At 29.0% G+C, this 20,078-nt stretch overlaps 1 protein-coding gene and 1 pseudogene across 1 annotated transcript; both read left to right on the forward strand.

Annotated features, from left to right (window-relative positions):
- LOC132942214 (phosphoglycerate mutase 1-like) lies at positions 1–4,033 on the forward strand (annotated as a pseudogene).
- Positions 4,034–9,598: 5,565 nt separating this feature from the next.
- LOC132940485 (uncharacterized) lies at positions 9,599–17,742 on the forward strand. The gene is made up of 5 exons (XM_061008127.1): positions 9,599–9,783; positions 11,705–11,758; positions 13,669–13,845; positions 13,951–14,142; positions 17,529–17,742. Exons 1-5 carry the CDS (start codon positions 9,653–9,655, stop codon positions 17,740–17,742), a joined length of 768 nt encoding a protein of 255 aa, XP_060864110.1. The 5' UTR covers positions 9,599–9,652.
- The last annotated feature ends 2,336 nt before the right edge of the window (positions 17,743–20,078 follow it).

Genomic DNA, 20,078 nt, shown 5'->3' on the forward strand with positions numbered 1-20,078 from the left:
CAGCAATATTCATTATTATATATTTATATATTATGTATATAGATAATGACTATCTCAAATATTGAAAAGCTGAATGTATGGTTGTATTCGTAATTTATTTCCATAGAAACAAGTGGCCAACAATAGCTAAAGATTAATGTTTGTCGAATGTTTATAAAATATGTTATTACACCTAATACTAATTTAGTAAATCTTTAAGTCCAAACATTTTAAAGTTTTTAATATTATTACATACAGTTTGTCATTTATAATGTTTATCTCACTTTCAAAACAATTTGTTAAAACAATCGAACGATCAAGAATATGGCGTACAACCTCCAAGAATATTTCTCATAAAAATTATTGCGATATTGCTAAAGTAAATTATAGTCAAACAATATTAATAATATTATTATGTCTTACAAACTGGTGTGGCGTGGCGAAATGTTAACGGGAATACTATTTCTAGGAATACCACCAGTGGAGGATCTAGATTTTTTTTTGGGGGGGGGAGGGTCCAATGTCTTTTTTCAAGTTTTGCGACACAAATATTTTAAAACTGCCCAATTTATTAACCTAGATGCTAGGCCAATGAGAGAGGGGCCCGGGCCCCTCTCCCCCCTTTAATCCACCACTGAATACCACCCATCCATAATGGGGTATATTATGTAATATAATATAATATACTACACGTCTACATAGCACAGAGGTTTTATTTAAGGTGATATCCTTAAATTTTTTTTTTAATTTTTAGAGGTCGACATGCAAAAATTATAAAATTGTAATGATACGCCACGGAGAGAGCGATTGGAATAGAAAAAATTTGTTCTGTGGTTGGTATGATTCCAGCCTGAGTCCAAAAGGTAAATATTAAAATGTACCTATATTGATACAATTATTTAAATATTTACTTGAAGAATGAAGGCAATTTTAATTTTTTTAATATTAGATAAGTTTTTACGCCGAAAATACACTTCCGACGCTCTTATATATAATATTATTAGTATATATGATTTAAAATTCTTTTACATTTTATTCAGTGTTATGAATTTATGATTCTCTTCAAACCAAATTGAAACTAAAAACATTTTTGTGACAAATTTGAATGTAAATAAAATACTTACCTATACCATAATTAAGATAGGGGCTAAGGCCAAGGGTAACTATATTATTATAACTTTCAAGTTATATTAATATTTAACTTTGTATCTATACTACGTAGGTACCTTAACGGCTACCGGAGTACCGGACTATATACGCCTACCTATATTTACCTAATCCCAATGTTGCTTAGAACTAATAACTAATTTTAAGATCGCTACACCATTACGGCCGAGTTGTCCTATTGACTATTATAATAGAGTAAGATTTAAAAAACGGGTTCCTAACGGGCCATGAAAGTGTTGCTCGATTATTATTTATTGTACTAGGTTAGGTTAGATACTAACCCATATAGGTATATATTTATTATAGTCGAATGTATAGTAGGTTACTATAGGTATTATTATAGCCTATAATTTATAGGTATGTATATAGTTAACGTTTAAAAATGTGTCGTAGTTATATCATAACTATAGCCTTAGCTGTGTTATTTATTAATAGGTATAGGTCTTACGCGATAGCTGACTATATAATACGACATAATAGGTTAGGCTATATTATGACTAGGGCTCGGATGTTGTTGCATTTGCAACTTTTTTTCTATTGTTCGGATTCGTTGCTAAGTAGGTTATAAATTTGTTTCAAACGAGTACCAATTAATATATACAAATTTTAAGTGCAACTTTTTGCAATTTTTGACCTTTTTTCAATTTTATTGCAATTTTGTTGATTGTCGTCATTTTCAATACAATAGTAGCTAATACCAGCTACAATAGTTCGGAATCAGATGTCAAATTTAGTCAAATTCATCGTTAACATTTACAATTGATCGATATCGACTGGTGTTGTATATTAATATTATTTTTGTTAACATTTTATTGGATTTTTTTAGGCGTAGAAGAAGCTATTTCGGCTGGGAAAACACTAAAACAACTTTGTTACGAGTTTGATGTCGCCCACACTTCCGTCTTGAAGAGGGCTCAAGACACTCTGTGTAACATTCTAAACCAAGTAGATCCAAAAAACAGTTGCACGGTACACAAAAATTGGCGACTGAACGAGCGGCATTACGGAAGTCTGACCGGCCTCAATAAGTCTGAAACAGCAAAGAAGTACGGCGAAGACAAGGTATATTAATTATTAACGCGTGCACGGCGATCTCGAGATAACGATCGTTATTACTTATTAGTTATATCATCATAATCGTAATTACCTAGGTACCTACTTATTATTATATGATGAATGCAATTTCCTTTGTTTTTTCTTCTGGACTATATGCGAGGGGATAAAATAATTTAAATAAATGATCATAATAATTTTTGCAGGTTAAACTGTGGAGGCGCAGTTTTGACATCCCACCACCGCCAATGGAGGTTGATCACCCCCACTACTGTCACATAAAATACGACCCCCCGTTACGTAGACGGTCCCTCCGAGTGTGAGTTCCCAACACACGAATCGTTAAAAATGACGATACAAAGAACACTGCCGTACTGGGACAACGTGATTGTCCCTCAGATCAAAAAAGGGTATCGGATTATAATAGCAGCTCACGGAAACAGCCTCAGGGGCATAATAAAGCATTTAGATAGTGAGTGAAATAATATCGTTTTTATCGATTTCAACGACGAATACGGTGACTCCATTAAGTGACTTGTTTTTTTTTATCCTCGCGATGACCATAATATAGTATCATTAAGGTCTCCGCAAATTGCAGTGGTAATTTACTACCACCGCTGCAGACCTCCACGCGTGTAACAATATTATAACAATATTATAGACTGACTGAAATTACAAAAATTCGAGTGCATTTTCAGAACAACGAAAATAATAAGTTTTATTTTAAATAAGTAAGGCTGAGATTTCGATACACGTATCTATATATATTATTTCCCTAATCTACTCGATGCTCGTTTAATAACATTTAAGTTTCACATTTTTAAATCAGAATAATAAGTTTTTATTTTACATTTTTTGACAATAATTTTTGATTTTCATTATTTTTATTATTTAGAGCATTTTAAAACTTTTAGGACACTAAAATCAGGGTTTTTTTTAAATTTAGTTTTAAGATTTTCAATTAAAATATAACTTTGTTACTTACGTTAACAAGATTTCACATAATCAAATATTATTATAGTCTTAATTTTTCAAACGGATTCGTACGATGTAAAAATCGAGGTTAGACTTACGAGTGGCGGTAGCAAATTAAATGTGAATAATGATTTTTTGAGATTCTAAGTCCATGTAAAAGACTTGAATTGCAAACTTTGTTTTTAAATAAAAAAAAAAATATATTAAATATATTAGTCCACTATTATTTTGACTTTTTAGGACATACAAGCATTTTTTTATTGGATTTTTTTAGGGCATTTCATTATCAGCTCTATTAATGAGTAATCAAGCAATGCGTAAAATATGCATTATATTGTTTTTCAGATATCACAGACGAAGGGATTATGGGGTTAAACTTACCGACGGGTATACCATTTGAATATTCGCTCGACGAGAATTTAAAACCCCTAGTTTCCATGAAGTTTTTGGGTGACGAAGAAACTGTCAAAAAAGCGATGGATGCCGTAGCTTCTCAGGGCAAAGCAAAATGAATAAACGAAGGAACTTGTGGCCGTACTCATCCGTTCAGTCACCAAGTCATGCGAACCAGGATTTTTGTACTTTGTCTTATCTACTAGGTAGTAGGTTTAGAATAATAATGGCACCTACTCAAAAAGCGTTTTGGGTCTTCTTCAAGATGGAAGTGTGAGGACGCCACACCCGTCTTCTTAGTTCTGGAATCAACATAGGTATAACGTATAAATAGAATTGGGCCAAAATATTATTTTTATCATAATAATTTGTTATTGTATGTATGTATTATTATAATTATTTTAAAAATGTTTGAACTGTATTATGGCCAAAAAAATTATTATGATTATTTCAAAAATATACAATTTAAATTGGCAATACTATATAATATATTATGTGAAAAGTGTCTTCAAAAGTTGTAGCTTAGCATAGACATTATTTTATTACTTTTGTAACTGATGGATAACAAGCTTATATTAACAATTGATTCTGATTATAATTTTTCAAATTATGAAAATAATTAGAAAATGGAAGACACACCAAGAGCATTTAGGCTACTGTAAATTATCTGTAAATAAAAAGAAGACCTATTATTAAACTTAAAAGTTTAAAGGTAAGGAGATAAGGAGATTATTAAGAAAAAGGTGGATAAGTGGATGTCGCTCTGCTGTACAGTAGGTTACAAGTGGGTCACTGTAATGGATGGTGTTAAATTTGAATTCCATGATATAATATCATTGTATAAGAAAAACGATTCTGAGCGAAAACGGTCAGTCAGCCTATGATTTTACCAAGTATATTTGATGATATTATTGGGAATAAAGTAATTTATATATAACCTATTTACGTGGATCCTTGTTTTAAATTTTCAATCCTTAGCCATAATAGTTAAAAATTTATAAATTTATAAATTTTTAAATTTTTAACCACAAAATAATTATAAATTATAAATTTGATAAATGTTGTCAAAATTTGAACTTTAAATGCTTATAAAAAAAAATTGTGCCTATGTATTTTTAATATTTTTCAACTGCTATTAGAACGGTATATCAGGAGCCTTATATTAAATTTTCACGCTTTTTACCCAACAAATAAAAATGTATTGATATTTATAGAAAAAAAATCTAAAAAAATTGAAAACTGACAATGTCCGTAAACAGCTCAAAAAGAATCAAAATATTTTCAACATTTTATGGTGTATAGAAAATGCTAATATAAACATTCAGTGAAATTTTCAAGTATCTACAGTCATTCGTTTTTTAATTGCAATAAAATAAGAAAATTGTTACATGAGAAATCGAGTAAATGTTGTAAAAATATAAATTTCAGACGCTCATAAAAATTTAATTTAAGTTTCTTCTAGACATTTTTTTTTTTGATAAAGGTAGACAAACTTATGAGTAATCTTATATTACATTTTCAAATCTTAGAGTTACACCAAAAACCAAAATCGATTTTCTCGAAAACAGATTTTGCGTAAAAATTCCCGTTTTTCCTTAATTTTTCTTTTGTTTTTCATGTCGCTTGTGAAAACTACTGGGAAATTTTTGACCCCCCAAAGTACCAACTAGATTCACTTTCCTATCAGAAAAGTTACTATTGAAGAAAATCCAAGCACTTTTAATGTCCTAAAAGGTGATGACAGACAAAAAAATAAAAAAAAAAATAAAAAAAAAACACACATCATTGTAAAATCAATACATTCATCGCTTTGCTCAGAATCTAAAAAATAAAAAAAAATAAAAAAAAACACACATCATTGTAAAATCAATACATTCATCGCTTCGCTCAGAATCTAAAAATAATAAGTAATATACATCATATAAGAACATTATCGGTGCCGGTGGTGGTAGATTTGTAAAATGTATTGCTTCTAAATTATGAACACACGAGTTGAGATATCAGCAAGTTTATTTATAATAATATGGATAAAATTGGAAATTACCATTATAAATAAAATGCTTGTATTAATGTTTTTTTTCTACACAAGATGTGTAAAGAAGCTTTTGTTTAAATATTGTTATAAATTATATTTAATTAAAATGATTACTATTTTCTTTATAGTATTTAGAATGTACTGCTTAAAATGTTTTTATTTTATCTAATTTGTATGTTTTCTACATGGTATTTGTTGCGAGTGAAGCGAGAAATTTTGGTATACAACCTGTTTTGATGGGTGGATGGAATAAATATATTTGGCTCTTTCAATTAAAATTGTTCACCACGCCACTGGTACACTGTATAGATAGTACCTTGGGTACCTATCTATACTAATATATAAAGCTGTAGAGTTTGTGTGTTTGAACGCGCTATTCTCAGGAACTACTGGTTTGAATTCAAAAATAATTTTTTTTGTTGGATAATCCATTCATTGAGGAAGGCTATAGGCTATATAACATCACGCTACGTCGACCAATTAATAGAAGTGCTCAAACAAGGATTTTGAGAATTACGATGGAAATATTTGTTTATAAATGGTTGCTAATGGTTGTAGGAGAAATAATGAATAGAAATAGTATTTATTTATTATTGGTTGCTATTGGTTAATCGGGTTGATCAGTTACAAGCATGCATCAAATCGAATTTTCACACATTGCCTACCAGGGTGGCTGAGTTGCACTTACTGCAGTAGTGCAGTGAGTTATTCTAAAAAGAAGTTGAAAAAGGTGAATAAGTGGATGTCGCTCTGCTGTACAGTAGGTTACAAGTGGGTCACTGTAATGGATGGTGTTAAATTTGAATTCAAAGATATAATATCATTGTATAAGAAAAACGATTCTGAGCGAAAATGGTCAGTCAGCCTATGATATTACCAAGTATATTTGATGATATTATTGTGAATAAAGTAATTTATATATTATGTTTTAAATGTTCAATCTTTAGCTATAAAAGTTAAACATTTTGTACATTTTTAACTACAAAATAATTAATAAATTATAAATTTGATAAATTTTGTTGAAATTTGAACTTAAAATGCTTATAAAAACAAAATTGTGCCTATGTATTTTTAATATTTACCAACTGCTATTAGAACAATATATCAGGAGCCTTATATTCAATTTTCACGCTTTTTTACCCAAAAAAATAAAATGTGATTGATATTTATAGAAAAAAAAAACTAAAAAAATTGAAAACTGACAATGTCCGTAAACAGCTCAAATAGAGTCAAAATATTTTCTAAATTGTATGGTTTATAGAAAATGAAAATAAAAACATTCAGTACATTTTTCATGTATCTACAATTATTCGTTTATGAATAACAATAAAATAACAAAACCACTACATGAGAAATCGAGTGAATATCCAACATTGTGAAAATATGAACTTCAAACGCTTGTAAAAATTTAATTTGACTTTCTTATAGACATTTTTTTTTTGATTGAGATTGATAATCTTATAAGGAATCTTGTATTATATTTTAAAAACTTAGATTTAAAAAGAAAAATTTTTATGAATTCTCAACTCAAAATAATTTGCTATTTTTCGTGATTTTTCAGTATTTTGTCAAAATTTGAACTTTAAATGCTTATAAATAAAAACTGTGACTAAGGATTTTTAATTTTTTTCGTCTGCCTTTGAAACAATAACCTAGGAGCCTTCTATTAAATTTTCAAGCTTTTTTACTCAACAGATAAAATTTTATTGATATTTATAGAAAAAAAAACTAAAATAATAATTGAAAACTGACAATGTCCGTAAACAGCTCAAAAAAGAGTCAAAATATTTTCAAAATTGTATGGTGTATAGAAAATGCTAATTATATTAATCCACCGTATTATATCAAAATAAACTTGGTATAACTTTGATACTTAAGAGTTAAATATTATACACTTACGTACAAACAGCACTGAGTCCGCGATCTTCCGCAGATAGATTGCCTACGTGATAATATATACTGCTGCGAATCAGAATTTTTATTCCAGGCAACAGAAAAGTTAAGATAAATTTTGTTCAAAATTTTGGTCCAAATACCGAATATTAAATTAGTGTGAGTCATATAGAGTTGATACATTTAACTGGCAACGAAGTGCACAGGATCAGCTAGTAATTAATATAGGCAATATTAATTATAAAAATGACTCATACATGCAAAAAAAAATATTTAAATTATTATTTGAAAATGTTTTTTAAATTTTATAAAAAAGTATTGTTAAAAAGTCAGGGATCGGTATGTAAACTTTCTAGGTTTTTAATTTTTAGAAATTTATTAACTGATATTAACTAACCTAACCCAAGCGGTATAACAATTTGAATCCAGAAAAATGTTGGTGTGAACAGCCCCACAAAAAATCATTTTCATTTTGTGAGACATAGATCTCCGAAATCGAAGAGCAGATTTCGTTGTTTGGCGTCTTGTTAGATTCACATTGGTTAGGAAAAGTGCAGTAAAGGATTTTAAAACTTTATCTTTAATAGTTAATTCACTACAGAACATTAAAAAAAATTAAGTTAAGAAACAAATTTTATTGGACATTTTTGGATGTTTTTCAGCTATACAGCTTTGTGGTGAATTAACGATTGGAGATAAAGTTCTGAAAATCTTCACTGCACTTCTCCTAGTCAAAGTGAATCTAACAAGACCCCAAACAACAAAATCCGTTCTCCAGTTTCGGAAATCTACCTCGCTAAATGAAAATCTATTGAAAAATAACTATTTTTTATCTGTGAAAAATTAAATAATTTTTTTAAAAAAATTTTAATTCCACATTTAGTTGTTACTTGATAATCCCTTTTTAATGAGTTATCAACCAACTTTTTAGCTATCATAGTTTAGGAGAAAAGTTAAAAAATAGAAATTTTGGGACAGTTCACGCCGTCGTTTTTATGGATTCAAGTGATTATACCGCTTGGGTGTGATATCAAATCTCTCACATTAATATTTTATAATAAAGATAGCTAAATTACCCACCTACTCATCATTACTGAGTTACATTTTTATTATTTTCCTATTTAACACAAATTCTTGAAGTTTTTAAAATTCAGACTTTTTTTATTTCAATTTTCATACTTACTTGATTAAAAATCAAGAAAGTAAAATATTGTTAAAAATATTTCTTTGCTGGCCAAAAAATGTTTTTAAGACAATATTAATTAAAAACGTTCTGACAACGTAATACAATATTAAAATTAATTTAAAAACATTTCCGTTTTTTGAGTATGTTTTATGTATCTTTCCCTACTTAAATAATTATTGCGCTATTCAAATTTATACAATAGTCCATAATATAATAGGTAAGACGTTACATTACATAAAACAACTATATATGTAATGTAAATCAGTTATTGATACAAAAACTAAACCAAATCAAATTATGTACCTACCTATACTGGCTATACTTTTGAACTTATTGAAAAAATCTTATGATTTATCGTCACTACTATAAACTGTTCAATTTAGAGTTGAAACGATACAAGACAACCAGAGACAAATGAATACAAATGGGCCAAGAGCAAAACCTGCCATGATATCAATTAAAAATGCACCCACTTTTTTAACCACAAATAATGTTTCTGTTCCAAAAGTAGCTGATTCTCCGAGCAGAAGGAATAAAAAATTAGAAAATAAATTAGATCAGAAAAGAAAACTTCAAAAAAGGTATAAATAAAACACGTTTTGGAAAATATAATAATATATCGTTATATATATATTATATATATATCTACGTTCAATATGTATGATTAGGTATAATATTATTAATTTTTACATCAAGATGACAACATATAATTATTAAATTCATATTAAATTATTATATTTTCTACTACAGTCATGTCCATAGCTTGGTTACAATAGTCTACAATTTAATCTATACCTATATAATTGAAATGAAAATTAAACTTAATCAAAACGTGTAGTAGCGTCGTATAACATACCTTTCATATCATATAATCTATCGTACTTTAAACCGTCCAATTTAGCAGTGAAACGATACTAGACAAACTGAGAGAAACGAATACAAATGAGCTAAGAGTGAATAAGCTGGCCATCATGTCATTAATAAACAAACCAGCTTGTTTGACCATAAACAATGATTATGTGACAGAGATTTCTGATACTCCAAACGTGAGGAAAGAAAACTCAGAATACGAAATAGACCAGATAAGAACAGATCAGAATAAGTATAAATGCAATTTAACACATTATTTTAATTATAAACTACAATTAGGTATATAATGGAAAGTTAACGTCTTTACAATAATATTGTATTAGGTAATTTTAAAAATAATTTAATTGAAATTCTAATTTTAGATTCTGAGCGAAGCGATGAATGTATTGATTTTAGAATGATGTGTGTTTTTTTTATTTTTTTTTTTATTTTTTTGTCTGTCATCACCTTTTAAGACAGTAAAAGTGCTTGGATTTTCTTCAATAGTAACTTTTCTGATAGGAAAGTGAATCTAGTTGGTACTTTGGGGGGTCAAAAATTTCCCAGTAGTTTTCACAAGCGACATGAAAAACAAAAGAAAAATTAAGGAAAAACGGGAATTTTTACGCAAAATCTGTTTTCGAGAAAATCGATTTTGGTTTTTGGTGTAACTCTAAAACAAATGACCATAGGGACATGAAATTTTAATTGAATGTTTATATTAGCATTTTCTATACACCATAAAATTTACAAAATATTTTGACTCTTTTTAAGCTGTTTACGGCCATTGTCAGTTTTCAATTTTTTTAGTTTTTTTTTCTATAAATATCAATAAAATTTTATCTGTTGAGTAAAAAAGCTTGAAAATTTAATAGAAGGCTCCTAGGTTATTGTTTCAAAGGCAGATGAAAAAAATTAAAAATCCTTAGTCACAGTTTTTATTTATAAGCATTTAAAGTTCAAATTTTGACAAAATACGGAAAAATCACGAAAAATAGCAAATTATTTTGAGTTGAGAATTCATAAAAATTTTTCTTTTTAAATCTAAGATTTGAAAATGTAATATAAGATTACTCATAAGTTTGTCTACCTTTATCAAAAAAAAAAATGTCTAGAAGAAACTTAAATTAAATTTTTATGAGCGTCTGAAATTTATATTTTTACAACATTTACTCGATTTCTCATGTAACAATTTTCTTATTTTATTGTAATTAAAAAACGAATGACTGTAGATACTTGAAAATTTCACTGAATGTTTATATTAGCATTTTCTATACACCATAAAATGTTGAAAATATTTTGATTCTTTTTGAGCTGTTTACGGACATTGTCAGTTTTCAATTTTTTTAGATTTTTTTTCTATAAATATCAATACATTTTTATTTGTTGGGTAAAAAGCGTGAAAATTTAATATAAGGCTCCTGATATACCGTTCTAATAGCAGTTGAAAAATATTAAAAATACATAGGCACAATTTTTTTTTATAAGCATTTAAAGTTCAAATTTTGACAACATTTATCAAATTTATAATTTATTAATTATTTTGTGGTTAAAAATTTAAAAATTTATAAATTTATAAATTTTTAACTATTATGGCTAAGGATTGACAATTTAAAACAAGGATCCACGTAAATAGGTTATATATAAATTACTTTATTCCCAATAATATCATCAAATATACTTGGTAAAATCATAGGCTGACTGACCGTTTTCGCTCAGAATCGTTTTTCTTATACAATGATATTATATCATTGAATTCAAATTTAACACCATCCATTACAGTGACCCACTTATAACCTACTGTACAGCAGAGCGACATCCACTTATCCACCTTTTTTTAAATGAGAACCAACCAATTTAGGTAACTGTAGGTTATAAAATATTATTATTAATTTACTGAATAAACTGACCTATATGTGTTCAGAATTTTGTAGCATGTAAATATTAAATAATTTAGTATGACTCAACTCAATTTTTTTATTGTAAGCATACTGTACAGGAAAACTTAAACACGATAAAATAGAAGGTAAATTATAAAATAATTGTGCATTATTATTCTATAACAGTAAATGCATTTCCCCCTCCACAAAAAAAAAAAAATGAAAAAAATACTGTATTTTAACTTCTAAGTGATAAAAATTAATCGTGAAGTAATTAAATACAATTGATTATAGGAATAGCGTCAAAGACTTGAATCTTTTGGAGTCATTGCGCAAATCAATAAGTCTGTAAGTATTATTTAGAATATTATTAATATATTATTACTCAATTACAGACCAGACTTATATTACGCACTAATAAGGACCTAAATATAATGCAAATATGAAATATGCATTGTAAAAATTACTATTTATCCAACAATATGTGCAACAAATTTCGAAATAAGCAATATAGGTATAATGTATACGTATAAACTGATAGCAGCTATGTATTTATTTATTTTCTCCAGGCACGTAGCTAAGGGGGGGCCAGGGTGTGCCAGGCCCACCCTATTATGTGTCCGGCCGTAGGCCGGCCCACCCAAAGTATTCAGAGGGGCCCATTATTATACGGGGGCTTTTAATTTTAATGAAATTTCAAGTTTTTAATATTGTCTAAATATTACACAAATAAAACCAAATATATCGGGTTTTAATTAGAATCTAAAATAAGTTACGTAACTAAATTCAATCCATGTCCATTTCTGGAATAAAATATGTATATTGTATTACATTTAAATTCTGTTCCTACTAAGAATCGGTGATAATTTATTTTTTATAAATCATAATATCGTCAACGATTGATTAGGAAATAATTGCTATTTAAAGCCCAACACTGGTACCATATTATTACAGTATACTAGCATGTCATGTTATTCTTATCTTATCTAGACAGTGACTGTTGTATACTTTTATGTCTATTTTTAAAATACTTTTGAGTAAGGGTATTGTCATTATATTGATTCATATAGAATTATATTATTATTATGGTCGTCAACTCGTCTGTCGAACACCCCTACAACTGTACAAGGTAATATATTTAGGTAGGGGGCCCATCTAACATTGGCCCACCTAGTGAATATTTTCTGACTACGTGCCTGATTTTCTCTGATGGCAAAAATGCAAAAAAAATAATTTACTATAGTAGGTAGGTACTATATATATGATTCAAGTAGCCTGTTGCAATGTATAATAATTACGATATAGCTCGCAGTGTGGGTAGTGCTGGGTAGTAACGTAACGCAAATTGCAAATTACTGTAGCGCAATTACTTTTTCAGTAAAGCAGCAGTAATTTCATTACATTTTACTTAAAGTAACGCAATTGTAACAAAATTACTTTTCTGTAGTTAACATATAATATTTAGTTTATATTTTATAACAACATATTATTATATATATTATTATGAATTTCATATTATATTGTCTCCAACTGCCCTGCTCAGTGCTCGTATGGCTTGGCTACAACTTAACTATATACTCATATAGTTTGATAAGAAAACTAAACAAAATCATATTGTCAGTGTTGGGAATTATCTAGATAAGATTTTTTGAAATAAATTATCTTTTAAAGTATCTAGATAGTTATGTTACGATTTATCTAGTGTTTAGCTTATCTAGATAAATATTAAAGTGCCCCTAAAATATTATAAAACCAATGTTACTATAATTCTAATATAATATGAATTATTTATAAAATTAGAAGAATATATTTCTTGTTATTATTGCCAACGACAATATTACGATAATACGAGAACCTGCATGCGGGCTTGCACTTTACAGTTTACATCGTTCTCTACTCCTGTAGCCATAATAAGCATATTAAAATTAATTAGGTATAGGTTTATTTCCCCATTCATTTTAAAAATAAATTAAAATTAACTTCGTAGAAGTGTATTTCAAAGGCTCAATTCGTTGTTATTATAAATATTATGTCGTTATACTGATATAAATATAATATTACAAAAATACTAAAAAACAATAAAAATAAGTGTAAAAAAATGAAATTTATCTAGATAATATTTTGTTAAAATTATCTTATCTTATCTTATCTAGATAATTGTTTAGTTATTTATTGCCAACACTGGTAATGGTAGCCTTTAAAATACCATATTATAATAAATTATAATTTATCGTTATTATTTAAATCATCCGCTTTAGCGGTAAAGTAATACAAGACAAACCGAGACCAACGAATACGAACGAGTGGTTGAATCCTGCCACGACGTCAATAACAAATGAATGTACTTGCTCTGCAGTGTATAATATGCTGGTATCAAATACGAGGAAGGAAAACTTAAAAAACGAATTAGACCAGAAAAGAAAACTATGGAATAGGTATAAATAAACCATAGAGGAAATTATAATAACATATATAATTTCATAGATTTACGTTTATGAAGACGCACGATGCTTTAACACTACTTAAAAACTAAACCTTAGTGATCGTCGTGTAATGATACAAGACAAGCCGGGACAAACGAATAAAGACGAGCCCAGATCGAAACCAGCTACGAAGTCAATAAAACAGGCTACAGCTTGTTCAACCATAAATAATATTCCTGAGCCTGTGGTGGATTCAATCACGAACGTGGAGAAATCAGCAATGGAACGAATAAGAAAACTTCGTCATAGGTATAAGTATAAAATTTACAACATAACAATATATATTATATCGTACAATCATAATAATAGTAATAACAGTCCAAAAAATACATTTATGTTTTCGTAATCACCACGATGTTTATGTACCACATACAATAGGTATTTTCCTGCGCATAGCTGTTACCTGCAGCTATAACCATCACATTTGAGATTCTGGGCGGAGGGATGAACGTGTATTTATTTTACGACGATGACATTATGTGTTTAACATTTAGATTCTGAGTGGAGCCATATTTTTTTTGTGTCTGTACACCAAGGGGTTCCATCCTTTTTTACAGCGGGCCAGTGCTCAAATCTGTGATACGCTTCGGCATCACGGGCCAACACATTTTAGATAGAGAGGTAATACAATTAAAGATATATAATATAAGACTTATTTTCGGAAATTAATAATATTAAATACAATTAAAACTAATGTACCTAATATTTTCAAAACATCAAGCTTGGAGACCCATGTCCCGTGGTCTATTTTCCTGATAGGAAAGTTAGTTGCAGGCAGATTCTAGAAATTAAAATTACAAATTTCCATTAGTTTTGTTATGTGCTGAGAAACACAAAGAAAAAAATTTATGAAAAATGGGAATTTTTACACAAAATCAGTTTACGACAACATCAATTTTCCATATTATATCTCTTATATTTCTATTATTTTGATTAAAATAATTTAAATTACTATTAGGAATTAATACTACAATAAGAGGTTAAATTCATTTTTGTCGAAAAAATTTGCACTTGGAAATATATCATTGTGTGTATAAAATATAATAATTAATAATATACCTACTCTAAAAGTTTCAAGTACCCACGAATAATATTTTTAAATTACAACAACAAAAAAAACAAAATTGTTTCTCTTGGTTTTAATATTAATTTCGTCCTAATTTGAACATAAAATAACTATTTAAAAAAATTGTGTTTATATATTTTTAAATTCTATGGTTACAGAATGAACTATACTTACGCGGTACATTGTTTTACATTTTGTATCCTTAGCTATCCACATTGAACATTTTATAAATTTTTAACTACAATAGTATAACCTATATTGTGTGGCAAGGGCGGGAAGTGAGCTATTTCAGTCGCGTGCGACGTGTGCGGCTGTAGGCGAGGGCCGCATTTCGCCCAAGACCGAAATTGCCTTCCCGCTCGAGCCACACATACTATTTTTTGTTCATTGATCGCGCCATCACGGCTAAGGTAATTCAGGCTAGGATCTATGTAACAACCCGACTATTCTACGAAAACAATATTTCATGAAAGAAACGATTTGGTTTTATTTATTTTAAGCGTCATGCATAGGAGGTTATAATAATATATGAATATAAGATGTAACCAAAAGTTTATGTTTTGTTAGGACCGTGGTATAGATTTCAGTATAAATAATAATATTATTATATTAAAATAAAATAAGAATAAAAAATTGTAATCAATGCAAAGGTAATGCGGGGATCTATGCAACAGCCTATAATTATTATACGAAAACAATTTCACGAAAGAAAAATGTTTACGCGTCATGCAAGGAGGTTATAATATGAATATAAAGACGAACCAAACGCTTATGTTTTATGAGGACCGTACTACCGTAGTATAGATTTTAGTGTCTGTTTGTTCAGAGAATACCCGTGATATCTGAGCTCAGTACTCTTGGGGATTTCCATTTTACCGCCCGGCATTTTTGGGGAATCCCACTTCACCACCCGCTGGACGGAAAAACATCGCTTTCCAACGCTTCAACCGTCATCGAAAACTAATCTTTCGGTGCAGGCGTGACAAAATAGTATATTGTGCGTCAAGGGCGGGAAGTGAGGTATTTCAGTCGCGGGCCGCATTTCGCCCAAGACTGGAATTGCCTTCCCGCACGAGCCACACATACTATTTGTTGTCACGCCTCTGCATTCATCGATCACGACAGAGGTAATGCAGGGATCTATGCAACAACTAGACCATAATTCGACAACAACAATATTTCATGAAAGAAACGTTTTGGTTTTATTTATTTTAAGCGTCACGCATGGGGGTTATAATATGAATAATATAAGAAATAACCAAAAGTTTATGTTTTGTAAGGACCGTGATTTAGATTTCAGTGTCTGGTTGTGCAGGAGATAAGCACGTGATATGTGCGACCAGCACTTTTGAGTCTTGGAGATTTCCATTGTACCGCCCGGCACTATTGGGGATTTCCACTTTACCGCTCGGTACTATTAAGGATTCCCACTTTACCGCCCGCTGGACGGAAAAAGGACGCTTTCCAACGCTTCAACCACTATTGAAAACCAAACTTTCGGTGCAGGCGTAACAAAGAATAGTTTGAAAATTTTCAATTTGACAAAATATGTTGTAAAAATTTGAAATACAGACGCTCTAAAGACATTATTGTGAATTTACGCTCTACTTTTTTTTGGAATTTCCACGAACAACAACTTACTTCTGTATTGCATTTTCAAGTTTTTTGACCCAGCGAAAATTTGTTTATCGACATTAGTTAAAAAAAAAAACTAATAATAATCGAAAATTTGTAATGCCTATAAATAACTCAACATGTCGAGTCAAAATTATTTTAAAATGTTATGGTGTATTTAAAATACTAATAAAAACATTCAGTGATAATTGCATGTACCTATCTATTTTAATTTTTTTTTGAATGACTTCAAAGATCAAAATTTTGTCGAAAACCAATTTTGCGTAAAAATTTCCTTCGTTTTAGATTCTGAGGTTAGGTTAGGTTAGGTTAAGAAAGTCAAATTAAATTTTTATGAGGGTTTGAAATTCAAATTTTTACAACATTGGATATTCACTCGATTTCTCATGTAGGGATTTCCTTATTTTGTTGTAATTCAAAAACGAACGAATTTAGATACTTGAAAATTTCACTGAATGTTTATATTAGCATTTTCTATACACCATACATTTTGAAAATATTTTGAATCTTTTTGAGCTGTTTACGGACATTTTCAGTTTTCAATTTTTTAGTTTTTTTTTCAATAAATATCAATAAAGTTTTATCTGTTGGGCCAAAAAGTGTAAACTTTTAATACAAGGCTCCTGATATATTAATACAATTTAATAATTATTTTGTAGTTAAAAATTTATAAAATGTTCAACTTTTATAGCTAAAGATTGTAAATTGAACACAAGGCTCTTAGGCTCCACGTAAATAGGTTATATATAAATTAGGTATAAACTGGGCTTTACTAATACATCTACGCTATATATAAAAGCGTTATTTATTATTATGTTTATAGTTTATACGTATAATTTATTATGAAAACAATATAATTAAAATCAATAATTATTACAAATTTAATCGTTTCTTTCCATTTGTATTAAACTTTTCGTTACCTCCCCCCTCCTAGATTAGATTTTCCAAACGAGCCAAGAGAGAATCTCGAGCAAATGGCAATCAAAAACGCATCACCTTGTTCAATCAAAAAGTATGTATCTGTTCCAGATGTTTCTAAACCAAACTGGAGGATGGAATACTTAGAACGCGATACACTTCGGATTGTAAAAAATGATGTTATGTGTGTAAACAACGTAAATCAATTTCTTAAAACCTTATTTCGATAAACTACATTTAGGAAATTATGTTAGTACGATAATTATTGTAATAGAATCAAGGTTATTCATCTAGTCCTGGTGACTGGTATGCTCCCATAGTCACCTAGTATCATCTCATATTTCCCATTAAACATTTTTTAGTAACATTTTTAGGTAAATTATATAATATAATGTAGATAGGTATAGCAATAGCCGTATATGTATATCGTATATTATGTATCCATATTATACACCATTTAAGGAGCGTACAAGTGGTTAAGGCAAAGCCGTCTTAAAGTATTCTCTATCTAAGCAGAAACATAAGACAGTACTTTTTTAAGTGTTTTACTAATGATTTATTTCAGCTTAAAATCTTTAAAATCTTTAATTTTATATAATTGATCCTTGCTTGCATTAATTAGAAGAAAGTGTGAATGAATTATTTTTTAGAAAATTGAGCATAGGTTTAACCATATACAACCACACAATGTCATAAAAAATTATATTTACATCTTTAAATGATCAATTGTTCTCTAAAGTTAAAAATTAATTGTTAAAAAGTTTTTAAATGGTAGCGCCGATGGCTTGCCGTCGCTGCTTTGAATTTAAACAATGCAAATCGAAAAAGGTGGGTAGGTGGATGTCGCTCTGCTGTACAGTAGGTTACAAGTGGGTCACTGTAATGGATGGTGTTAAATTTGAATTCAATGATATTATAATATCATTGTATAAGAAAAACGATTCTGAGCGAAAACGGTCAGTCAGCCTATAATATTACAAAGTATATTTGATGAAATTATTGTGAATAAAGTAATTTATATATAACCTATTTACGTGGAGTCTAAGAGCCTATTGTGTTCAATTTACAATCTTTAGCTATAAAAGTTGAACATCTTATAAATTTTTAACTACAAAATAATTATTATACTTTAAATTTGATAAATTTTGTCAAAATTCGAACTTTAAATGCTTATAAAAAAAAATTGTGCCTATGTATTTTTAATATTTTTCAACTGCTATTGGAACGATACATCAGGAGCCTTATATTAAATGTTCACGCTTATTACCCAACAAATAAAATTTTATTTTTATAGAAAAAAAAAACTAAAAAAATTAAAAACTGACTACGTCCGTAAACAGCTCAAAAAGAGTCAAAATATTTAAAAAATATTATGGTGTATAGAAAATGCCTATATAAACTTTCAGTGAAAATTTCATGTCCCTACGGTCATTTGTTTTAGAGTTACACCAAAAACCAAAATCGATTTTCTCAAAAACAGATTTTGCGTAAAAATTCCCGTTTTTCCTTAATTTTTTTTTTGTTTTTTTACGTCGCTTTTGAAAACTACTGGGAAATTTTTACTTTTGACTCCCTCAAAGTACCAACTAGATTCACTTTCCTATCAGAAAAGTTACTGTTGAAGAAAATCCAAGCACTTTTACTGTCCTAAAAAGGTGATGACAGACACAAAAATAAAAATAAATAAATAAAAAAAAAAACACACATCATTGTAAAATCAATACATTCATCGCTCCGCTCAGAATCTAAAATGGTAAAGGTAAGTATAAAAAGACATTGAAATTAGAAAGTATTGAAATTTTTTTTTTAAGAAAATTTACATTCTGTACAATAAGGCACAATAAGTAAATATGATACAGAAATGACAAAATATAAGGTATTGAAAAAAAATAAAAAAAAATGAACAGTAGATTATACATAATATAGTGATGAACATTTGATGAGAGCAGCCATCCATTACTTATTAGTGACACTTACGTTTGGTAGTGTCTAATTAAATAGCGCCGAAAAACTCAAATAAAATGTCCACTCCAAGTGACCGAATTTATGAAGAGGACGTTACACCGGCATTTGCTGTATCTGTCTTTCAAGTGCGTAACATAGCAAATTGTACGCTCAGCAAAACACGTTTAGCTCCATTAGTTTAAAAATTTGAGTGGATTGACCTCTTATACAATTTTAATGTAAGATTATTATCTAGGCAATCTCATGGCCTTTTTATTATATTTTAATTTTAAAGCAAGTTATGAGTATTTTAAGATGTACAAACAATGTACAATTTTTAAATACTCATAACTGGCTTTGCGGTCTCGTTTCGAATCCGGAAATATTTTAAAGTCGAATTGAGTATTATTCTGTAGTTTGGGTGTTTGACTTTGACCCATAGACTTATAAACTTAGTTTAACTTAGTTGATAGGTCTATGGTTTGACTATGGGTTTGACATAGTCCTTACTCCTTATACTATATAAGGTCTATGGGGTTTGACCAATTAAGGGCAAAGAGGTTCTACAGCACCCACTTGTTCTGTGCGATATCAAACCTAACATTCATGGTCCGTCGTCTTT

Source organism: Metopolophium dirhodum, chromosome 3, assembly GCF_019925205.1.
Source record: "Metopolophium dirhodum isolate CAU chromosome 3, ASM1992520v1, whole genome shotgun sequence".
NCBI lineage: Eukaryota > Metazoa > Arthropoda > Insecta > Hemiptera > Aphididae > Metopolophium > Metopolophium dirhodum.

Coding starts and splice junctions, on each gene's coding strand:
- LOC132940485 (XM_061008127.1), top strand. CDS start 9,653: ATGTCATTAATAAACAAACCAGCTTGTTTGACCATAAACAATGATTAT. Junction 11,759..13,668: donor TTGCGCAAATCAATAAGTCT/GTAAGTATTATT, acceptor CATCCGCTTTAG/CGGTAAAGTAATACAAGACA. Junction 13,846..13,950: donor AAAAGAAAACTATGGAATAG/GTATAAATAAAC, acceptor ACTAAACCTTAG/TGATCGTCGTGTAATGATAC.